The 19,463-nt window shown below is 44.3% G+C and overlaps 1 protein-coding gene across 1 annotated transcript in view; it reads left to right on the forward strand.

Annotated features, from left to right (window-relative positions):
• Window positions 1–524: 524 nt before the first annotated feature.
• The window catches only part of GALNT9 (polypeptide N-acetylgalactosaminyltransferase 9), a 128,080-nt gene continuing 109,141 nt past the window's right edge, over window positions 525–19,463 (forward strand). The window contains exon 1 of the mRNA XM_059863625.1: window positions 525–810. Coding sequence (XP_059719608.1) covers window positions 570–810 — 241 coding nt within the window. The 5' untranslated portion in view covers window positions 525–569. The remainder of the gene's footprint in view (window positions 811–19,463) is intronic.

Consider the following 19,463-nt stretch of genomic DNA (forward strand, 5'->3'; position numbering starts at 1 on the left):
CTCGGGAGCTGCCCGTGGGCAGGACCAGCGCTCTCCAGGTGGGCAGCGGCGGGAAGATGGCCCCCGGCGCGTTCGGCGGGGCCGCCGGGCAGGGCGCGGAGCGGGGCGGGCGCGGCTCCGCCGTGTGCATGTAGATGAGATCCCCCGGAGCACGTCACTCCGCACCGGCGCTCTGCGTTTGGGGCGGCGGACAGCGAGCGAGGGCGGGCGAGCGGGAGCCGCCGGAGGAGCAGCAGGAGGAGGAGGAGGAGGAGGAGGAGGAAGCTCGGCGGAGCAGCAGCGCTCGGCCCCGCTCCATGCCGCCCTGCCCGCCGCGGCGCGGGCCCCGCGGGGCGACGGCGGGCGCGGAGCGGGGAGCGGCGCGGCGGTGCTGAAGGACAGCTCCGCTCTCCTCGGCTCCGCTCCCGTTCGCTCTGCTCCCCGTGGCTCCGCTCCCCCTGGCTCCGCTGCCCTCGGCTCCGCTCCCCCCGGCTCCGCTCCGCGCCCCGGGCGCGCCCCTCGCCGGGTGGCCGCGGGGCCGCCGCTCGCCGCGCCTGGATGCGCCCCCCGCCACCGCGCCCGCGGCTCCCATGGCGGTGGCACGGAAAATCAAAACTTTGTTGACGGTGAACATCTTGGTCTTCGTGGGCATCATCCTCTTCTCCGTGTACTGCAGGATCCAGGACCGCTCCCAGGAGCTGGTGCAGATCGTCCGGAGCGCGGACCGCCGGGCCAGGAGCCGCGGCGCCAAGGTGGGCAGCCTGGCCGACAGGGAGTCCATCCTGCAGCGCCTGGACCACCTGGAGGAAGTGGTCTACAACCAGCTCAATGGTACGAGGGGCGGGGAGGGGATGTCCTGTGCCCCGGGAGGGTGCTGCAGCATGGGCAAGAGCCCCCAAGTGTCCCCCCGCTGGGGAGGGGAGCCCGGGCACTGCTCGCACCGACCCCAGAGCTGAAGTGCTGAAAATCCAGGGCAAGAGGTGATGCGGGGTTTTCTGGAGGGGTTTGTTGAGCCTCCCACCACCACCCTGCCTCTCTGCCAACTCTTGCTCCAAAGTCAGGACTTCCTCAATAGGTGCAAAGTTCAGGAGGCTGCAGTTCAGGGGTTTCAGGATCAGAGGAAGTCCCTACAAACTGTACCAGGTTTTACAGTTTGCCTGGATATATTAATTCTGCATAGGAAGTTGTTTGTATAGCAAATACAGTGTTAGATTATAGCTGGAAGTCATATACTTGGTTTCAGAGTTACTTTAAAAACATTCTGCTGAGTTCTTACATTGTGCACTATTAATGGTCTGTTTAAACATAGCACCCATATGTTTCCTTAATGATTTTGCCATTTAAGTTTGTTATTGTCATTGATGAGGAGGGGAAGCATCCACCAGTTCTTTTTATGGCTTACCATTCTAATTCACCAGCCTCTAAAAATATTGCTAGGTAAGCAAAGAACCCTTCCATGGTAGTTAAAACAGCCATCAAAGTTGTAATAGGACAGATAACATTTCATATAGAAACTAATTCTTCAAAATTACTGCATTTGTATTTGCATGGATTTATAAAGTTCTAAGTGTGAGACATCAAAGAAATAAGTATGTGATTAAATACAGCAGTGTTTTGGACAAGAAAAGGCTGAAGGAGTGAACCTTGCATGAGATTATAATATAAATGTAACATTTAGTGTTTCCCAGCAAATAAAATGTTCAGAGTAAATATGTTTAATATGTGCTTCTAGGCTGCTTGTGGAAATCTTACTTGTAACATTGATTTAAGAAAGGCTACTGTAGCCTCAAAATGCAGACAAATAGGAGGCTTAGCATAAAGTATGTTTCCTATTACTACTTTGTGAATGAATGTATAAATCTAGCTAAGTTAGGCTGTTATGGTGATGTGCAGTTTGTGCCAGCAAGTGTTAGGGAACAGGCATCCCCTCACGCTCTACTCTGGATGAACAGGGCAGAGAGAGGGAGAACCTGCAGTGGGGTGTTAGTCCCAAACCCACACATTCAGGAATTAGAGAGAAAGTGTCAACAGCTGTGTTTTCTGACCATATTTTGAACACTTTTGATTTTCCTCTTCAATCCTACATTCTTCATTCTCGTGAATTCCACCAAGCTGCAAAGTTCACAAACTAAATGAGATTGCTCTGCAAGATATATCCATTCCAGCTCAGTGAATGGGGGTTTTGATCCAAATAGACTTGTTCTTGGTGTTCTTCACAGGGGAGCCTTTGGGAAGGATTTCCCTGACTGTGTTCATCTCAGCACAGCATCCCCTGGAGAATCAGCAGAGCCCTTGCCATGCTAGGCAGGCACCATTGCATGCAATGACTGGAAGTTCTCTGTGAAGCATGCCTCTTTTTGGGAGCTTTTTTCTTCATCTTCTTTAATTCCATTTGTTGAATATGGATCTTCTTGGTGAAATTATTTGAACTTAGTGTTACATTGCTTCTTCAGGTCATATCAAACAGCGCAGACAGTTTTCTTTTCCAGGAAGTTCTTACACAGGAAAATACAGAAAGTTTTTCAAGCTGAGCTGTTAAAATTTCCTATTTATTTCTCCTTAATTTTTCTCTGACGTGATTGTTGAGTTTCTTATTATTACACAGTGGTACATTAACATAGATTAATTCTTTCATCATCATTCTGAAAAAAATCTCTTTTCCCCCCATCATGTTTCAACAAAAGGAAAAAGTCCTAAGAAATTAGGAGATGCTTCACTGAAATCATCAGAGCTGCATTGCTGTAAGTGAAATCAGGACCAAGCCTCTGTATTTGGGTTTAGCTGGCTGCTGTTCTGTTTGTAATACCATGACTCATTATTTGTGTCATTAATGGGCAGCCCTGGGATCCAGGGGAGCCTGTCTGACAGGGCTGTGCTGTGTCACACAGCAGGGCTGCTGTGCCACAAACACTCTGTGCTCTGCAGCTCTGCAGCTTCACCTCAGGGTTGAGTCAGGTTTCTCAGTCCTGCACATGCTGCCTGATCTCAAGGTTAGAGAGCTCACTGAGGCTGTCTTGGATGTCACTTTTTCATGAGGTGGGACAAAGTCTCTTCTACGTGGAGAGACAGACACAGGTAGACAGGTTTTATTCAGGAGGAATACGAGTTCCTTGCATACCCAGAACCCCTCAAAGCTCCAGGAGGCTGAGTCCAGCTCAATGCTATCATTGCAGCAGGTCAGCCCAGCCCAGTACTTGAGTTTTCTGCTCTTCATCCTTTATCTTTGAGATCAGCAAATTTAGAGCTAACTATTAAGTATATTTTTGGTAATATCTCAGTGCTCTTCTGTTTTATTTTTCTCTTCTACTCAGATGAGACCTGAACTCGTAAAACTTACCTGGATTTTCTAGGCACCACTCTGTGAGAGACCAGCCTTGCAGCTGCACAGAATTTTGTTTCTGTCACACATATTTGTTTACATACAATCAAGGAACTGTTATTTAGGAGTGTGTGCCTTCTGCAAGGAAAAGAAGCACAGTAACATTACAAATGTATAAAGAGGCAACCCAAAACTGATCACTTGAGAACTCATTAACTTTCCAGTCTGAATGAAATCAGTGAGTGCAGTGCCTGAGGAGGTGTGTGCAGAACACAGAGGACCATGGATGAAAGTCAGGACAAAGCTGGTCCTTGCCATTATCTTTGGCAGAACAAGAGTGTTTAGAATGGGATGAATGAGAATTGCCACGATCCCTGCAGAGTCGTGCAGACATCCACCCAAACAATAGTTTTCATTTGGCTCATGCTCTGGTTTTTTATCAACTTGGGAGAAATGGTATTTCTGAAAGCTTTCTTTTCCCTCAGCTGCTGCTGGGTTTGGTGGAAGCAAATGAACAGAGCATGTAAAGGGAAAGGAAAGCAATGAAACGTGTCAGTGGAATTTTCTTGGTGAGACTTTGTATTACCTCCTGGTGTTTGACCTTGGGTACAATGTTTATTTTCAAAAACAGAGTTATTATAGACCTAGTTGAGCAATCTATATATATATATATTTATTATTTTTGCTGTGGTATTGCTATTGACAGATATATTTTACTGTCATTCACAGAACTCATACCAGCTAGACTTGGTAGCAATTCATTAAATGTCATAATGATAACACCTTAGTATTTTCTTCCTTTGCCTTTACTTTTTTTGTAAAAGGGAAAAATTTAAAAATAATTGAATTGACTGAATTTTTCCCCTAATCAGTTTTGCATCTAAGTCTGTTGCTAATGATTCACCATAAAGGATAAAGAATTTTTGATGTCCCAAGTAGAGCATAACCTTTCATGCCAAAAGCAATTGAAGGTCAGACTACAATTTCAGTCTAATTGCCTTTTTCCCTTTTCACTGTCTCTTTCCAGTAATACACAACAATCAATACAGCATGTAATTAGATTTCATTCAATCTGCAAAGATTTAGAGAGCTTTCATCTTCTCATTATGTATTCTCACATCATGTCTTCCTACCCATGTCTTCTACCCCAGACCCCTTTGACCTGTTCTGTTTTAGATGTGGAGGGATGAGTTGGGAGTATTCCCTTGAATTTGACAGGTTATCATTTGTTACACATCATAATTTGATTTTGGTCTCTTTGGGAAGATTAAATGCAATAGCAATTTCCAGTGTGATAAATGGGGTTTACATTACATATGCATTTCATGGAGGAGGCTGGGGGAAGAAGTGGACAATTCACATAATTGCAGCACAGAGGCTTAAAATGATGGAAACAGCAGGTCCTGGGTGCAGAGGAGTGATTCCTGCTGACTGGGACTCCTGATTTTTAGAGTGCACTGGAAGCCAAGTGATTGCATTTCAAATTCAGCCTGGCAATCTGCATAGGTAAAAGTTACAGTAGTATTTTTTAAAGAGCAGCTTATTCTTCATAAGCTCTGGACTGTTTGGAAATGGATCCAAATTTCCACGTTTGGAAGTAAGGGTTGGGAGCAGGCTGCAAGAGAGTCATGTGAATGTCCCTATCACTTGTCCACATTGTCAAAAAGAAGTTTTTACAGCTGGCAGCTGAAGAGCAGTTCCTTGTCAGAGGAGAGAGGTAGAGCCACACATGCACAGGTCACATTTAGTGTGACTGCAGCCTTGCACCAATGAAACTGCACCTTCTCATACCCACACATTCTATAACTATTTCTATTTTGTGTGTTTATGGTCTGCTGCTAACATACATCTGGCAAAATTAACACCTAAATATCTCCAGAAATACCAGCTCACTTGTGGGCTCTGCTCTCAGCCATGTGTTTTCCTTCTGGTGATGGGCTTTTCTTCATGTGGTTTCATTTTTAGCACATTTTTAAAGAAGAGCAAGGTTGGTTCTCATGAAGGCATAAGGGAAAAGTGCTAATTTTTTTTTTTTTTTTTTTTTTTTTTTTTTTTTTTTTTTTTTTTTTTTTTTAAAGTTAGGCTGCCCTTTCTTGGTTTACTACACAGTGTTTTCTCTAGTGCTGGGTCATTTTCTCAAGCTTGCATAAGTCACCACTGACTTACCAATGCAGGCCTGACCTTCTGTGTTGCAAAGTGATGGTCAAGTCCAACAGACCAATTTCCCCATCACACTTGTTTTGGTTGTATTAGTATTGATTTATGCAGCTGAGGGAACTCACAATCACTGCTTTCAGGAAGGTCAAGGTCTTATTCCCCAAAACAGCAGAAGGAAAATATAAGGAGCCAATATTTGGATAGCCTCTATATAAATATAAGGTAATATTTGAAATAGAATTACTCTATTTAGGCACTTTAGGAAGAGAAGTTCTAAAAGTTTAGTTAAAAAAGAGGGCAGCTCTCTTTTGTAAAACAGACACAATTGCACTCAGCTCTGAAAAATATTGACAAATACAAAAAAAAAAAGTCTCCATTCCAGCAGCACATCAGTGATTTTAAAGTCTTTCCCTCTACTCTGTGTTTCATATAGTGGTAACTATTTTTTATGTAATGTTTTTGCTTTTTGCCTTTGTAGCTGGGAAGAAAGTGTATTTTGACAGGAAAAAAAAAAATCATGTAATTTTATCTTTGACTCATTTGTGTGGAACTTGAATCATTTGTACCATATGAGATTAAAAGCAATGTTTACAGAGGTAGAAAGGAAACCTTTGCCTGATGTTGGTTTTGTTGCCTTTTCAGCTGTAGTCTGGTTCAGTATCTTTCCATTTCTTTGTACATTTAGCTGGAATTGGAAAAGCAAATATGGGTCTGTCATCTTCCCAGAGAGGAGCTGCAGTGTGGTGGCTGCACACCTACAGCCCCTGCACAGGTTCAGAGGATTAAAAAACCTGGCTTTAACTTAATACCCTTGATGGAGAGAGGTGAAGCCAGTTTTGAGTTTAGGGAGTTTTATTGTTTGTTTGTTTGATCTTTTAGTAAATAAAGGCAGGTAGCAGTTGAACCAGGAGCATCATTTTGGAATGAGATTCCAGACACTGGATGTGTGGCATTTATCCAAGGAAATGCTAAGATTTGTGAAAGGAAGGAAAATAAATGAGTCATGTTTAACAAATCTGCCTTTTTTTTTATGCTTCTCTCTAACTTTACTAATGGGCACTCAGTTTCTCTTTCTCAGCATACTTAGCATACTTTTTTGTTATTGTTGCTGTTTGTGGGGTTTCTCTTGGTAGTCATTAGCATCATTTAGTTTAAACCAACACACTGAAGGACAGGAAAAAGGAAAAGTAGAAAATAAAAGGAGCCTGTGATGTTCTGGATAACAGGAAGGAAGAGAGCCAGTGACAACAGAGCAGCTTCCAACCTTCTTGGAGTCCTATTGATCAAAACTGTGCTCTGAAATAAGACACCTCCAGTTCCTGAGAGAGAAAGCCAGAGAAACCCTCCCAGTGACCCAAAGTCATCTTCTCCTGAGAGCACAGAGCTAAACCAGCCAAATGCTAATTGGATGTGTCTGCTTTTCCTAAAACTCATAGCTGTGGTGCCATGGAAATGCCTGTGAATACCTGAAAGCTTCACAGGTGGAGGCAAAACCCATTTTTAGGACAGCAGGGCAGGTGCAAACAGCTTTAAAACTGTCTTTCTGCCCTAGAGTTTCTATCCTTTCAGGTGTTCTGGAATATCCAGGTTCTCCAGACAGTTTTGAAGACAAGATACAGCACAACTGGCACTTACTGCTTACTCAGCAAGTCCTGTAGGAGATTAAAGAGTGCAAGGCCATCTCCTGAGCCAAGATTTCTTGACTTACTCAACAGAAGGCAGCAATGATTCAACTTGGTCTAGGGCCCTCTGATTTAGCTGGGGTTATTTTGAGTTTAAACACATGGTAGTGCTGCTGGGGATAAAGGTGACAGCCTTGGTTCTGTTGGTTATTTCTCAGTTTGATCTGCTGGGCTTTCAAATCCTTACTTCTTGAAGTGACATCACACCCCTGATCTGGTACAGGTCCAGATGAAGCAAGCTGTGATATCCACATCTGTAGATAGCCAAGGACATCTGTAGATAGCCAAGGGAGTGGTATTTTGGAGCTGAGCTCTGCTCTCTTATCCCTCTGGTTTGGTGCTCTTCTCCCACAGTGAGGAAGGGGACTTTGCTTCCTGCAGTTCTTCACACTAACTTTTATTTCACCTGGTTTAGCTCAGCTGGACTCCTTGTTGTGCATGCAGAATCCAGCAGCACATTTTCTGGGAAACCCAGTGGAATGGGTGCTCCAGAGGAGCTCCCACACCATTCCCAGCCCCTCTTACTGCACTTGTCAGGCCATTTCATTTCTGAGCAATTCTGTGTTTGTGTTTCATTTACTTGGATGACTTGTTCTGAGGGATCTTCTCACAAACCAAGGATGAGCCTGAGGCCATGAATTGTTTTGTATCCCCATTGAGGGCAAAATGCAGCAGAAATGGGCTGGTCTTGAGAATCCTGACAAATGGTAAAAGGCCTATTTTTTTTGTTGGTTTATTTTTTTCCTTCAAAAGTGTCCTTGATTGCTGGCTCTGAAGGAGAGTCTGAGGGCAGCAGCAGGGTGGGGAGCTGAGGAGACAATAGAGTGATTCTGCTTTGTCATCGTGCGCAGTGTGGACGCAGAGTTCTCTTGGGGGCTGAAGAGTTGTTGAAGTAAATGAGCAAAACGTTTTTGGAGAAGGTGAGAATATAGATTTCTGAATATCTTAAGCCTGGTATCACCTCCCATGGAGCCATTCTCTAGAAGCACTTTCACTTGCCACCGGTCTGATTTATACTTTTAATACATGAGCTGTAATTTGCATGTCATCCTGGGAGAGTGGGCAATGATGAAGACAACTAAACCAAGGAAAAGGCTTTTAAAAGAGCTTCTGTTTTGGTAGTTTTCTGCTACTTAAAAATGGCTCTGTCAGGCAGAGTTTATGGATGCCAAAGTACCACAGGAGAGTGTTACCTGTTTGACAGCACAATGTTTGGAATCCCAGAGTCTGGAATCACATTTAAATAACCCAGAGTTGGTGGGTGAGGATAACCAAAGGAACTTGCTTGGCTTCTGGGATTCTTTAGTGTGCATTTGCTCCAGTCTCAACCTCCTGGGCTGCAGGTTAAGCAAGAAGCCCAAGAGGCTGCTGCAGCAGCAGGCTCTCCCCCGGGCTGAGCAGCCCCTGTAGAATGGCACAGCACTGGCACAAGCCTTGCTCTCCCCCAGCAGGCTCCTGACACCTCCTTCCCCTGTGCAAAGCCAAGACAGCCCTGTGGAAAGGAGCTGTGGGTCACAGGATTGACAGCACAGAGCTGGCTGGGCTCTCTGGGTTGCCAGTGTGCTGCTGGATTCTGTTCCTGTTGAAATTGCCATGTCTGTGGTTGAGTCAGCACTTGTGTTCAGCTGGGAATCCAAGCCAGGTGCAAAAGTGGCACTGCTTTCTAAGCAAAGTGCAGATGCTGCCAGCCCTGCTGTGCTGTGGCAGTGAGGGGGGTGACAGCCACTGCTGCCTGCACAGGGTGACTGCCTCCAGCAGGGTTTTATCACTGCAGCAATGATTCAAATTCTCCTCAGCTCGCCCGTGCACTTGGTCCTGTAGAAATCAGTTGCCTAAATTAATCTTTGCTATTGATCCAGAGGCATCAGCACAGTCAGTAGTTATCAGTACAGTAACTCCAGTAGTAAATTTGGCCAAGTGAAGGCATTTTTGCCACAGGATGAGGAGCAGGTTTGGTAGTTATGATGATGTGTATGTGGTACCAAGGATGAAGCCTTGCTGTGTCCCTGTGCTGCTTCAGACTGGTTGAGAACAGGGCCCTTCCTCCTGGGAGGTTTTGGAAGGATTCCCCTTTCTAGCAGAGATCTGGTGAATTTTGTGGGTTTTTTGCCTCTGACTCCTAATCCTGGGGGCTCTTGTTGCTTCTGTGTTTGTGCTGTTTTTGCAAAAAGAAGTTCTCAGACCAGGTCAGAATAGCACTTCATGGTGGCTGCACTGCCCGTGGTACTGCAGGACCACTTGCACAGGAAAAGGGGGTTTGTTGCACAGGATTTTGTTTCTCTTGGAAGATATCCATGAAGACAGCTGGAAAGCCCTTTCTTGCAATACTGGGGAACTGGGGAAGTTTGCTGCTTCTTTTTTTTTTTTTTTTTTTTTTCCCCCCTAGCATTTTTGGTGGGGTGGTAGGGTTAATTGGTTGTTTTTCATTTGGATTTTTTATGCTGGTTTTGCATTTTATTTGGCAATGGGGCCTTACTGCCCTTTTAGAAATTGAGTTTATTTTTTTTCTACAGCTCTCATATGCCTCTAGGATGAACAGCTTTTGTAAATAAAAATGTATTTTTTTGTTATATTAACTCATTTTCAAGCAAGCCTTGTGTTGTAGCAAAGACTGGTGGTATTCTTTCCTGTGCATGCTGAACTGAAGGCAGTGATAAGACTAAAAATATCCCCAATTGAAACAGCATTGTATAACCCAAAGGTTAGTTTTCCTCAGGATGAAAATTTGCAGTTGCTCCATGGGTTCCTTGCAAGACAGATTTCTGGTCATGCAGCCATGTGTAAAATGAGGCTGCTGATAGCTGCAAAGTTCTGTATCTGCAAAACTCAGCCCCACTGGTGGCTGCCAGGAGCAGAATTCAGCTGGTGGCCAATGCTGGCACCCATGGCTCTGCTGTGAGCTGGGGGTGAGTGCTGGCTGTGGTACCAGAGCAGGGCCCAGGCACTGTTCACACCTCTAACAGGAAAAGCAGATTTCCCAGCCCAGAGCTGTTAATGTTCAAACCTGCTGATGGATTGCAGGTGGCTCCCTGGAGCAGATGGGAGTGGGGCAGGAGGGGAGAGAGAGCTGAGTGTTTTGGAGATATTACACAGCCTAATGCTGAGCTGCCCAGCTGCTGAAAGAGTCGATGCTTTCAATTTTCACAAGCAATGAGGGGGTTTGGTGTGGAAAAATGGGTGGTTGGGTGGTTTGGGTGTGAGCCTGTGCTAGCCTTTCTTATGGAAACCATTTTGTTCTTAGATAGTTCTGTTACAAAATTTGTGTGTCACCTGGAGAGTCCCCAGGACCCAGGTCTGTGGATTTAGGCTGCTGACTTTCCAAAACCATCACAGGGATGTGGGCAGCCAAATTCTCCATTGAAGCCACCTTTCTTCCAGGTGGCCAGTCATTTCCATCACTCTTTAATGAACTTTTGCATCTGCCAGTCATTTCCATCACTCTTTAATGAAACTTTGCATCTGCCAGAAGTTGCAACTTTCTCAGCAGTTGAAAAATATCTTTTGTTTATTCACTGCTAGTATCACAAGGAGCAGTGAAAATGCTTGCAGGTATTAATTACAAATGCCACATATTTCTTCAATTTAACATTTGGCAAGCCCACTCAACACATCCTTTGTGGGGTGCTCCTTTCAAAGGCACAGACGTGACCATGGCAGCACCTGCACTGAGCATTTCACCCTCAGCTATTCCTGCTCTGAATACACAAGCCCAATAATCTTTGATTTTAGACCTGTGCCAGCATGATGCTCCTCCTGAAATAGATCCATCTGGCTCAATGCGTTTCCATTCAACAGAAAATTAATTCCGGACGGGAAGTGCCTTTTCTAATGCCTGGATCCAGTGGGGTTGTGTGCAAAACCTTCTGTTTCCTGAAAGAGGCAGCTTGGTAAGGGTCCCATATTCACAGCTACGTTCCCATTCCAGGCCCACATAATTCAAAGCCAGGCTGCAGAGAGCCCTCTCAGATGAGATCATGGAAGGAAGAATTTCTTCTGTGATTCATTCTGAACCTGATCTGCCTAATAACTGGATTCTTTGTCTCCCTCTTTCTGTCACTCATTAAAAAGTTCACAAAGTGAGAATTTCCAGTTCTTCTTTGCACAATGAGAAGAGTGAACAAAAGATGTGCATAAATGGAGGAGAAATATTTGTGAGGGAACAAAGACATGGCCCTAACTTTGAAGCTGGGATGGAGCAGCCCAGCGTGCCAAGGGCCACAGGGTGAGTGATGCAGCCCTCAGAGGAGGAGATGATCATTGCAGAAGGATTTTTGCATATGCTACAGGACTACTTGTTTAGGCATCTCTCAGCCTTTAATCAGCCTGACAAGAAGCTGGAGCACAAATGGAGTCAAAGAGACACAGTGGAGCCTGTGGGAGAATGAGGCCAGTGTGAAATTTTCCATGTTATAGTCGATGGAAGTGCTCATGGGTGAGTGAGCTGGGGTCAGGGTCTGTGCCCAACTCATGGCAGAGCTGTTCTGGCCCTAAGGAGAGGTGGAGCTCCCCATGGCAGCCCCACATGATATTGTGATATTGCTAATCAGTGGTGTGTTTAACAGGTCACTCTGGGACAGCCATACCACTGTTTGACAGTGCATCTCAACTTGGAGTTGATAGGTTTTTTGTAGACCAGTTTCAGGAGAGAAAAGCTCTTGTGGGGCTTCCTTATGGCACTGAGTAGCAAAGTCAGAACCAGGCCCAGAGGACAGGACAGCTCATGCAAGATCAGCACCAATTAGACATGACTAGGCTGACACACACTGTACTGTCATAAAGCAAAATGATACTTCAGGATGGAAATTCATTTTAGAAGCAGAAATCAGTGTATGATCTTCTGGTTTTGTCCCTGGAAGAAGATGCCTCTAATCTGTTTGATGGGTGATATTGCATGCCTGTGGCTCCTCAGTGCCTCAGCATATGGTTGGGAAACTAGAAGTTGATTATTTTCAAAAGTATTTTGACAGATGCTGAACTGACAGATTCCCTGTTAAAAAGAGAGGTTTTGTTTGCTCCTCTGCTCATGAGGCTTCGTGGGTTTTAGGATGATACCTTGCTTGATATTCCTTTCAAAGGTGGGGAGGGAGAAGCACTCCTACCATAGGAAATCAGAAGGATTAATTTTTATTAATTCCAGGGGAAAGAGGCAGAGCTGCATGGAGTGCTGTGTCTTGCTGTCAGGGTGCCTCACCTCCAAGCCTGTGTTCTCCCTTTCCAAGGGTAGCAGTGCTAATCCAGCAAGTCAGGCATTTCCATGTGAATTTCCTGTAATATGGAAAAGTAGTTTTAAATGGGATCCTCATTTTTTCATTAGGAATCCCCTAATCTGTGACCAGAAAACACACTCTTTTATCACTTACCCTGGTTCTCATCATTGCCACTAACCCCTGACAAGAAGCAGAGTGTGTGAGCTCACAGAAACTGGAACTGGGGACAGAAGGGGTCAAGAAAATATGTTTAGCTGCTGAAATCCAAGTCCCAGACCCAGGAGACCTGGCCTGCATTTCCAGGGGGGCTGTGCTGGGTCCTTATCTGTGGTGACAGCTCATCTCTCTGCTCCCCTGATCCCCTCCCCTTACCTGTGTCCTCAGGTTAACTGTGGGATATTGTTAATTAGTGGTGTATGTAACAGCCAGGCATCCAACACACCTGGACACCCAGTAATTAACACATTTAGTCCTAAAAATGTGTCTTCACTTCCTTGAACAGCTAAACCAAGAAAACTCAATTTCTTGTGGGTTGGCAACCCACAAGTGAATTCTTGGGTGGTCTCTGAGAGCTCCAACAGGACTCTTGTGTTTGATCTTTCACCAAACCTCTTCTCTCAGTAGGAACATTTTAATGGCACTTTCTTCCCAGATGTCAGCTTCTGTGACGCTCACAGAAATGCAATTTTTGGAGACCTCTGACTGTCTGCCGAGCTTTGGCTGCAGTTAGAAGCAGTCCTTGAAATCTAACAAGCAGAGTGAAGGGAGAGCATGGAGAGGGAAGCAGACTGATAGACAAATGGAGGCAGCATGATCCCACAAAATGTTTTTTCTTAGCAAACCAGACTAAAAATCATATTGGTGACAAATGGGATTTTTACTTATTTAAACACAATTGTGAAAATTGAGTTCTGAGCTTTTAAAGGAACCAGACTCAGATGTCCACACAGAACTTCTTTGCTTGCTCTGTTAATTGGCAGTATGTTAGCACAAGCATTTTTTTCTCTACTTTCCTGCTTATTTCAGTTAATAACTACAGCAGCATGACATTTCCCTGACACTACACCAGTACTGCAGGAGAGCCTGCCTTATTTCCATCCTGCTGAAATGGCAGACTGGGGCCCCACTAGCCTGTCTCAGTGCCTTTCAGTGGAGTGAATAATTAAATTATGAGCGAGCAGAGCAGCGATCCCGGTGCTCTGTGCTCAGCAGTGTGACGCACGTCCTGCTGCTCATCCCATCCCATCCCATCCCATCCCATCCCATCCCATCCCATCCCATCCCATCCCATCCCACCCCAGGGCTCAGCCCTGCCTTCCCCTGGCCCCCCTTGGTGCTGGGAAGCTCTTGCTGCTAAGGAGAAATGTGGGTGTGACCTGAAGTTTAAGCATGACCAGAGAGCGCCTCTGCTTTGTGTCCTTGAGGAGCGATGAGCCCGAGCTGTAAACTCAGAACTTGGGTTCCTGAAATTCAAATTTTGATTCATACCAGTCTCTCCACTGAAGGATGATCTTCTGCTGTATAAAGGCACCTTCTATCACTGTCCTCATTTCTCTTTTTACTGTGTAATTTAACACCTTATAATGTAGTCGTAAGCACAAACCGGAGGCACATCAGGGGACAGGGACATTCATTCTTTCATGGAATTTTGGCATAAAGGAGAGGAAAGCTTGAAGAAAAATTGAGTCTCAAAACTTGGTTTCTTTTTACATTGCCTTGGTGAAAACCAGAAAAGCACTGCTGCAGTCAGTGGTATTAGGAAGGTAAATTGAAGAAGGTTGATCCACAACTTCAAAAACTTGGCCACTGTCTTTATATATTATCTGAATTTTATATATGTGTGGTAATTTAAACGTGCTCTGTAGGTGGATCAAAGCAGCACATTGTTGCCAAATGCATCCTTGTCTTCTCCAAGGCAAGCCCAGGGGTCCTGCTGGGGGTTTGTCAGGGCTCAAATCAGCCCTAGGTCACAGCCAATTCCTACAAATACCCACATGCAATGAAGCCAATCTTGTTAATAATGAATCAGTTATTCTAGGAGAGCTGGTTTTTACAGTGCCTGTAATAGTAGATTGTAGCTTTCCCGCTCCTGGAAGTCTGAGTCAATTTATCTTTATATCAACAATAAACCAGAAAGGGCAGAAATCAAAGTAAGCAATGTTTTTATTACCGCTTTTAAATAAAACATTGTGCCAATATTTTTTCCCTAACATTACATCTTTATTTTCTCAAATTTATTGGCAATTGCTATTTATCTTCATTTCTCCTTTCTTTTGCAAAGCTATCTCATCCTTTGATTTGCTTCCCCCAGAGAATGTGGTACCTAATTCTTTTTATTTGTCCTTGATAAATCCCTGATTAATTGTATGTTATAGGCTATCCATGCAACATCGTGTCTTTCATTTCTAAATAGGTTTTCTTTTATGAATATAAAGAGCTGAAGCTTTCCTTTCTAGAGCCAAAACCAAATCCAGACTCAACATTTCCTTTAACAATAGCAAGGCACTTCAGAACCAAGTAAGATTCTGAGCACCGTGGAATCTCCTATTCCCCCTTTGTTAGCAGGAGAGACTCAGACCTTTAGTTGGGCACATCCTCTAGCAGACAGATCTGTTAAAAATGTGGCTGTCCCTCCATCTCATCAATTAGAAGGACTCTGCAGAATAACAAACTTCATCCATTTTACTTTCAAATATGCCATAATTTGTTAATTTGTTAGCACTTTTGTTTAGGTGCTGGGTTCAGGACTGTCTTTTTGCTGTTTAAATTGTGTCCTGTATTTGTTTTTGAGCTGACTTGTCCTGCTGGTAGGAAATTAAATCATGCACACATTAAGAGGTTGATGGAAGGAGGCATTGCAGCCTGGCATTGACAAGCAAGGCACAGCTGTGGTGTATGTTGACATGAGATATGAAAATAAAGTGAAGGCAGGAAAGAGGAGGAAAAGCAGAGAGCCAAAAGCCAAGCTCCCTGAGAGGTGTCAAAGATGTGGCTGAGAAAGAGGAATACAAAGACAGGTCAAGAAAAATACACAGATCTACAGATCTGAAATAGACAGTCTGTCAGGAAAACGAGTGTGTTTTGAAACCAATGTGCAATGATGCAAAAAAAAAAAAGTATGTCACCCTTACAGAGCTTTTAAGGCAATACCACACTGAAAGGAAAGGGGAGGAATCAAGGCTCTCTCTGGCTCCTGAGAAAACCAATATCCAAATTAACTGTTTTTCAAGAGATTGGGTGGAAGTATTTGAAATCTCTCATCCTCAATAGCAGCTGATGTCTTCTCCCATCAATTCCCAAGGAGAAATGTCTGATGATGAGATGGAGAGGCAGCAGATAGAGAACCAGCCCTGCTCTGACAAACCCAGGGACATTCTCAGATCATTTCATTCTCTGATGCCAATAGGAAGAGCAGGCAGTGGCTCTTGGAGCACAGGAGAGCAGTGGCTGTAGCCAGCAGGTCTGTAGTTGTTAACATTGGCTCTTTATTGTGGAGGCATTGCCAGAGGTGAACTCAGTAATTTCACAGGAGTGGAAAATGGAGATCCACTTTCAAGCACAATGTGGCTCTGAGTTCCAGCAGCTCCCATGTCTGGGTTTAATGCTGCCATCCTCTGCTGTGCAAAATGAGCTGAGCAACCAGGAGCTTTCCAGCCATACAAATAGCAAAGTGTTCTATATGACTTTGTTGTTGGGAAAGCTATCTGTGTGATTATGTTAGTTTAATTTAATAGCAGGCTGTTTAGGTAAATGAGCAGGGAGGCATATGAGTGTCTGCAAATAATGTGGAGCATGATTGCAAAATGGTGCTGCAGGAGATGGGCTTGTCTGGCCCTTGTCAGGGCTCTCCAAACACCCTTGAGTAGGAGAGAAGAATCTTCCTTAACCTTGGACAAAATCCCTCTGAGACAGACCCGAGGGTGAACCCTGGGCAGTAATTTGGCAGGTTGGGCAATGTCAGATGTGGTAGAGCCTTTGATGAGTTTGGACTTTGTTATCAGCACAATGGAGTCTAGAACAGTATGAACTTGCATAGGACCTGAAATTAGATAGGTTTTTTTTTTTAGTCCCTTGTGTTTAAAGCTTTTTTTTCTTTTTTCCCTTTTGGAGCCCATGCCTGAGGGATTGACTGTTGCAGTGGAGCTGGTCTGAGAATAGAGCAGTCAGGGACTTCTCATCTAGAATTGCACCAGAAGTCAAAGGGGTATTTTTAGTGATTAGAGGTGTGCAGTCAGCTCTGTAGGGTCAGGGAAATGTCATTGCATCCAACAGCAGCTTTCCAGCTGTGGCTCCATCCTGTCAGACCTTGGGTCACAACTCCCTTCCCACCATGGTCCACTGCTTCCTTTCCCCACCTTTGATTAACACAAGCAAACTCCTTGCTTTTCAAAAGATATTTTACTCATTTATGAAATTAAAACCCTTTAACTTGGCTGAACCAGCTTGTTCCTGAATCTAATTAAACACCATGCACCATCTCTTGCACCATGGAGCTTTTCAAGGAGAAGTCGCTCTCCCTTCCTCCAGAGTGGCTCTGTTATTGTTTTAATGATCACTTCACCCAGGAGTTTTCACCTCTGTTTCCCTGGAAAAATTAAAGGAAATCTAATATATTGATACAGATGATCCATTTCATGTGAGTTGGTGACACTCTGACCGTGACAGTAGCAGAGAATTCATTGCTGCAGGAGCCCATTGAATCTAATATTAGTGGCTGGGCTTTTAAAGGACACTGGGTAGTTTTATGCCCTGTTTCTACCTGTCTGAGTTAAGATAATGAGGGTAATCTAATATTATGCTTCAGGGCTTTAGTTACCTGCCTATGGGGTTCAGAGGGAGCTCTGCTTCCAGGGCCTGAGCAGAGTTTAATTGGCCAAGTGCTTCATCGTTTGTGTTTCATTTCCTCTGAAGCCTCAGGTATTGGCCACTGCCAGGGGACAGGTGCCAAACTGATGACACTCAGATTTTGTCTCCTTTTAATATCAGTGGGCTGCCAGGCAGATACACCAACATTTCAGCTCCTCCCCCTCAACTCCAGTTTTATGCCATCACCAGAGGAGTTTTCTGGCTTTCCTCCAAAGCCCTGAAGAGAAAAATACATTTTATGTTTCACCAGCAAAAACCACGAGTCATCTGGGATTAAAAAACTTCTAGAAGAATGGTGGCATCTGTTATTTATTTAAAGATAAGAGAGTGATCTTTCTCTGTGAATGAACTTTTTGATCATTGAAAGGAAAATTAAAAAAAAAAATCGGTCAGACACATATAATTTAAAATTATAAATGCATCTGAGGTAGGGGCTTTTTATTTTGCCTCTCAAAATGTATCCTTATATAGCTCCTCCTTGCTTAAGGAGGAAATCTATTTTTGTTTATATCAAGTTTCTGGCAAAACTCTGGCACCTCTCTTATTATCTGTAAATTTGGGATCAGTGTCCTACCTCACAAATGAGCTTTTATCTTCATCTCCAGTGGACTGTACAGCTGCTGTTTCTTGGTCCTTCCAGTCCTCAATCTGTTTATCTCCTCCTGAATTATCTGTTGTAATTAGAATACATTTTCTCATCTCAAGGGGTAACCAGCTCCAAATGAGTGTTCTATAAAAGCAATTACTTTTGATATTAGATATCTGTACATAAAAACACAGTATTTCTTCCAATTAAAAAGCACTAATGAATTTTGTGTCTAGAGAGGCAGTAGCCTACGCAGTGCTGCAGTTTCTGTGAAGCCAAGAACAAAAGATGAGGAGGCAACTGGAAGAGGGCAGTGATGTGTGTGCTGCACCACTGAACAGCAGATTCAGAGAGAACATGGCTCTGCAAGGACATCCTGTTCCTTTTTGTCCCCAGCAGGCCTTTTGTCAACACTGATGGACCAGATCCCTCTCCACGTTGTGCCAAGGTGACTAACACAGTTTGTCCTGCTACGCCTGTCTTCTGCACCTCAGTCTTTTTATTTCCTCAGATATTCCTCCCCTTTTCCTCAAAGTATTAAATCTTGCATTTGGCATGGAGCAGCTTTTCCAGAGGTGAACTCCTTCCCTCTACAGACACAGAACTGCCACCTTTTATCATCTCAAAATTACCTGAATGACTAGGGAGCTTTTAGTACAAGCTCTTCTACAAAAAGGATCATTTCAGAAACACTTTGACCTTGTTATATTGGCTTCATGTCTTCTTTCTTCATTATCTTTCTTGCATCTGGTTCTTGTCTTTATTGATGGTGAGTGCATTGGGCTGGGATCTGTCTCTTTGGGCTCATGGAGCATCTGCTGCAGTGGTATCCTGAGTCTGGACTACATGCCATGGAAACTCAAAGGAAAAAAACTGTTCTGGCCAAATCCTGTCCTGGTAGGAGTTACCTTGGAGGCTTTAAGGATTAAAGCATCAATATGGTGGGAGCAGAGTGTGTAGGATGGAAAAAGGGTCAGCTTCCAGCCCAGCTGGTGAGAACAGCCCAGGGCATCTTCATGGAATTTTCCATAAAATGTATTTTGAGCATTTGACAGATATGCACATGCTGTGTCTCAGAGTGCTCTCTGCAACCTGGAAAAGTCCCTGTTTTGAAAAAGAAACATGTGGCAAAGCACACAAGGGGTTGGATATTAGTCCTCTCTCCAGATAATCCACATAATTTCCCAGGCTCCTGGTTCTGCACTCTCTGCCTGACTGGCTGCAGGGGGTGGGAAAGGAGCAGCCCCCCTACAGGCAGAGCTGCCAAATCTCTTCATCCCTTCCCCATCTTTCACCTGCTCACAGAGGGATGTCTTGTAGCATTGCCTCTCATCTGGGCTCCAAGACTGAGAAATGCTGTCTCAGGCTTTCCACTGGGGTCTGGAGATGAGGTTGAGCTACAAAACCACTGCACCTCCTGTTTCTAGAGACAAAAAGTTGCATATCAAGTGCTTCAGTGCTGTACTTTTGTCCTTTCCAAGCCATCAGCTCCAGGATGCTGTTTGTCTTCTCCCTGATAAATCTGCAGAGATAGTTGAGGCTGATACCAGGCACCAGGGGACATAAACTTTTCAAGCAAGGATGCAGCAAACTTGAGTACAACTATAAAAAAATAAGACTGTGTTTTGGGTTTCAGATAAATGGAACTGCTGGAGTCACTTAAATTA

Source organism: Haemorhous mexicanus, chromosome 19 (genome assembly GCF_027477595.1).
Source record: "Haemorhous mexicanus isolate bHaeMex1 chromosome 19, bHaeMex1.pri, whole genome shotgun sequence".
Taxonomy (NCBI): domain Eukaryota; kingdom Metazoa; phylum Chordata; class Aves; order Passeriformes; family Fringillidae; genus Haemorhous; species Haemorhous mexicanus.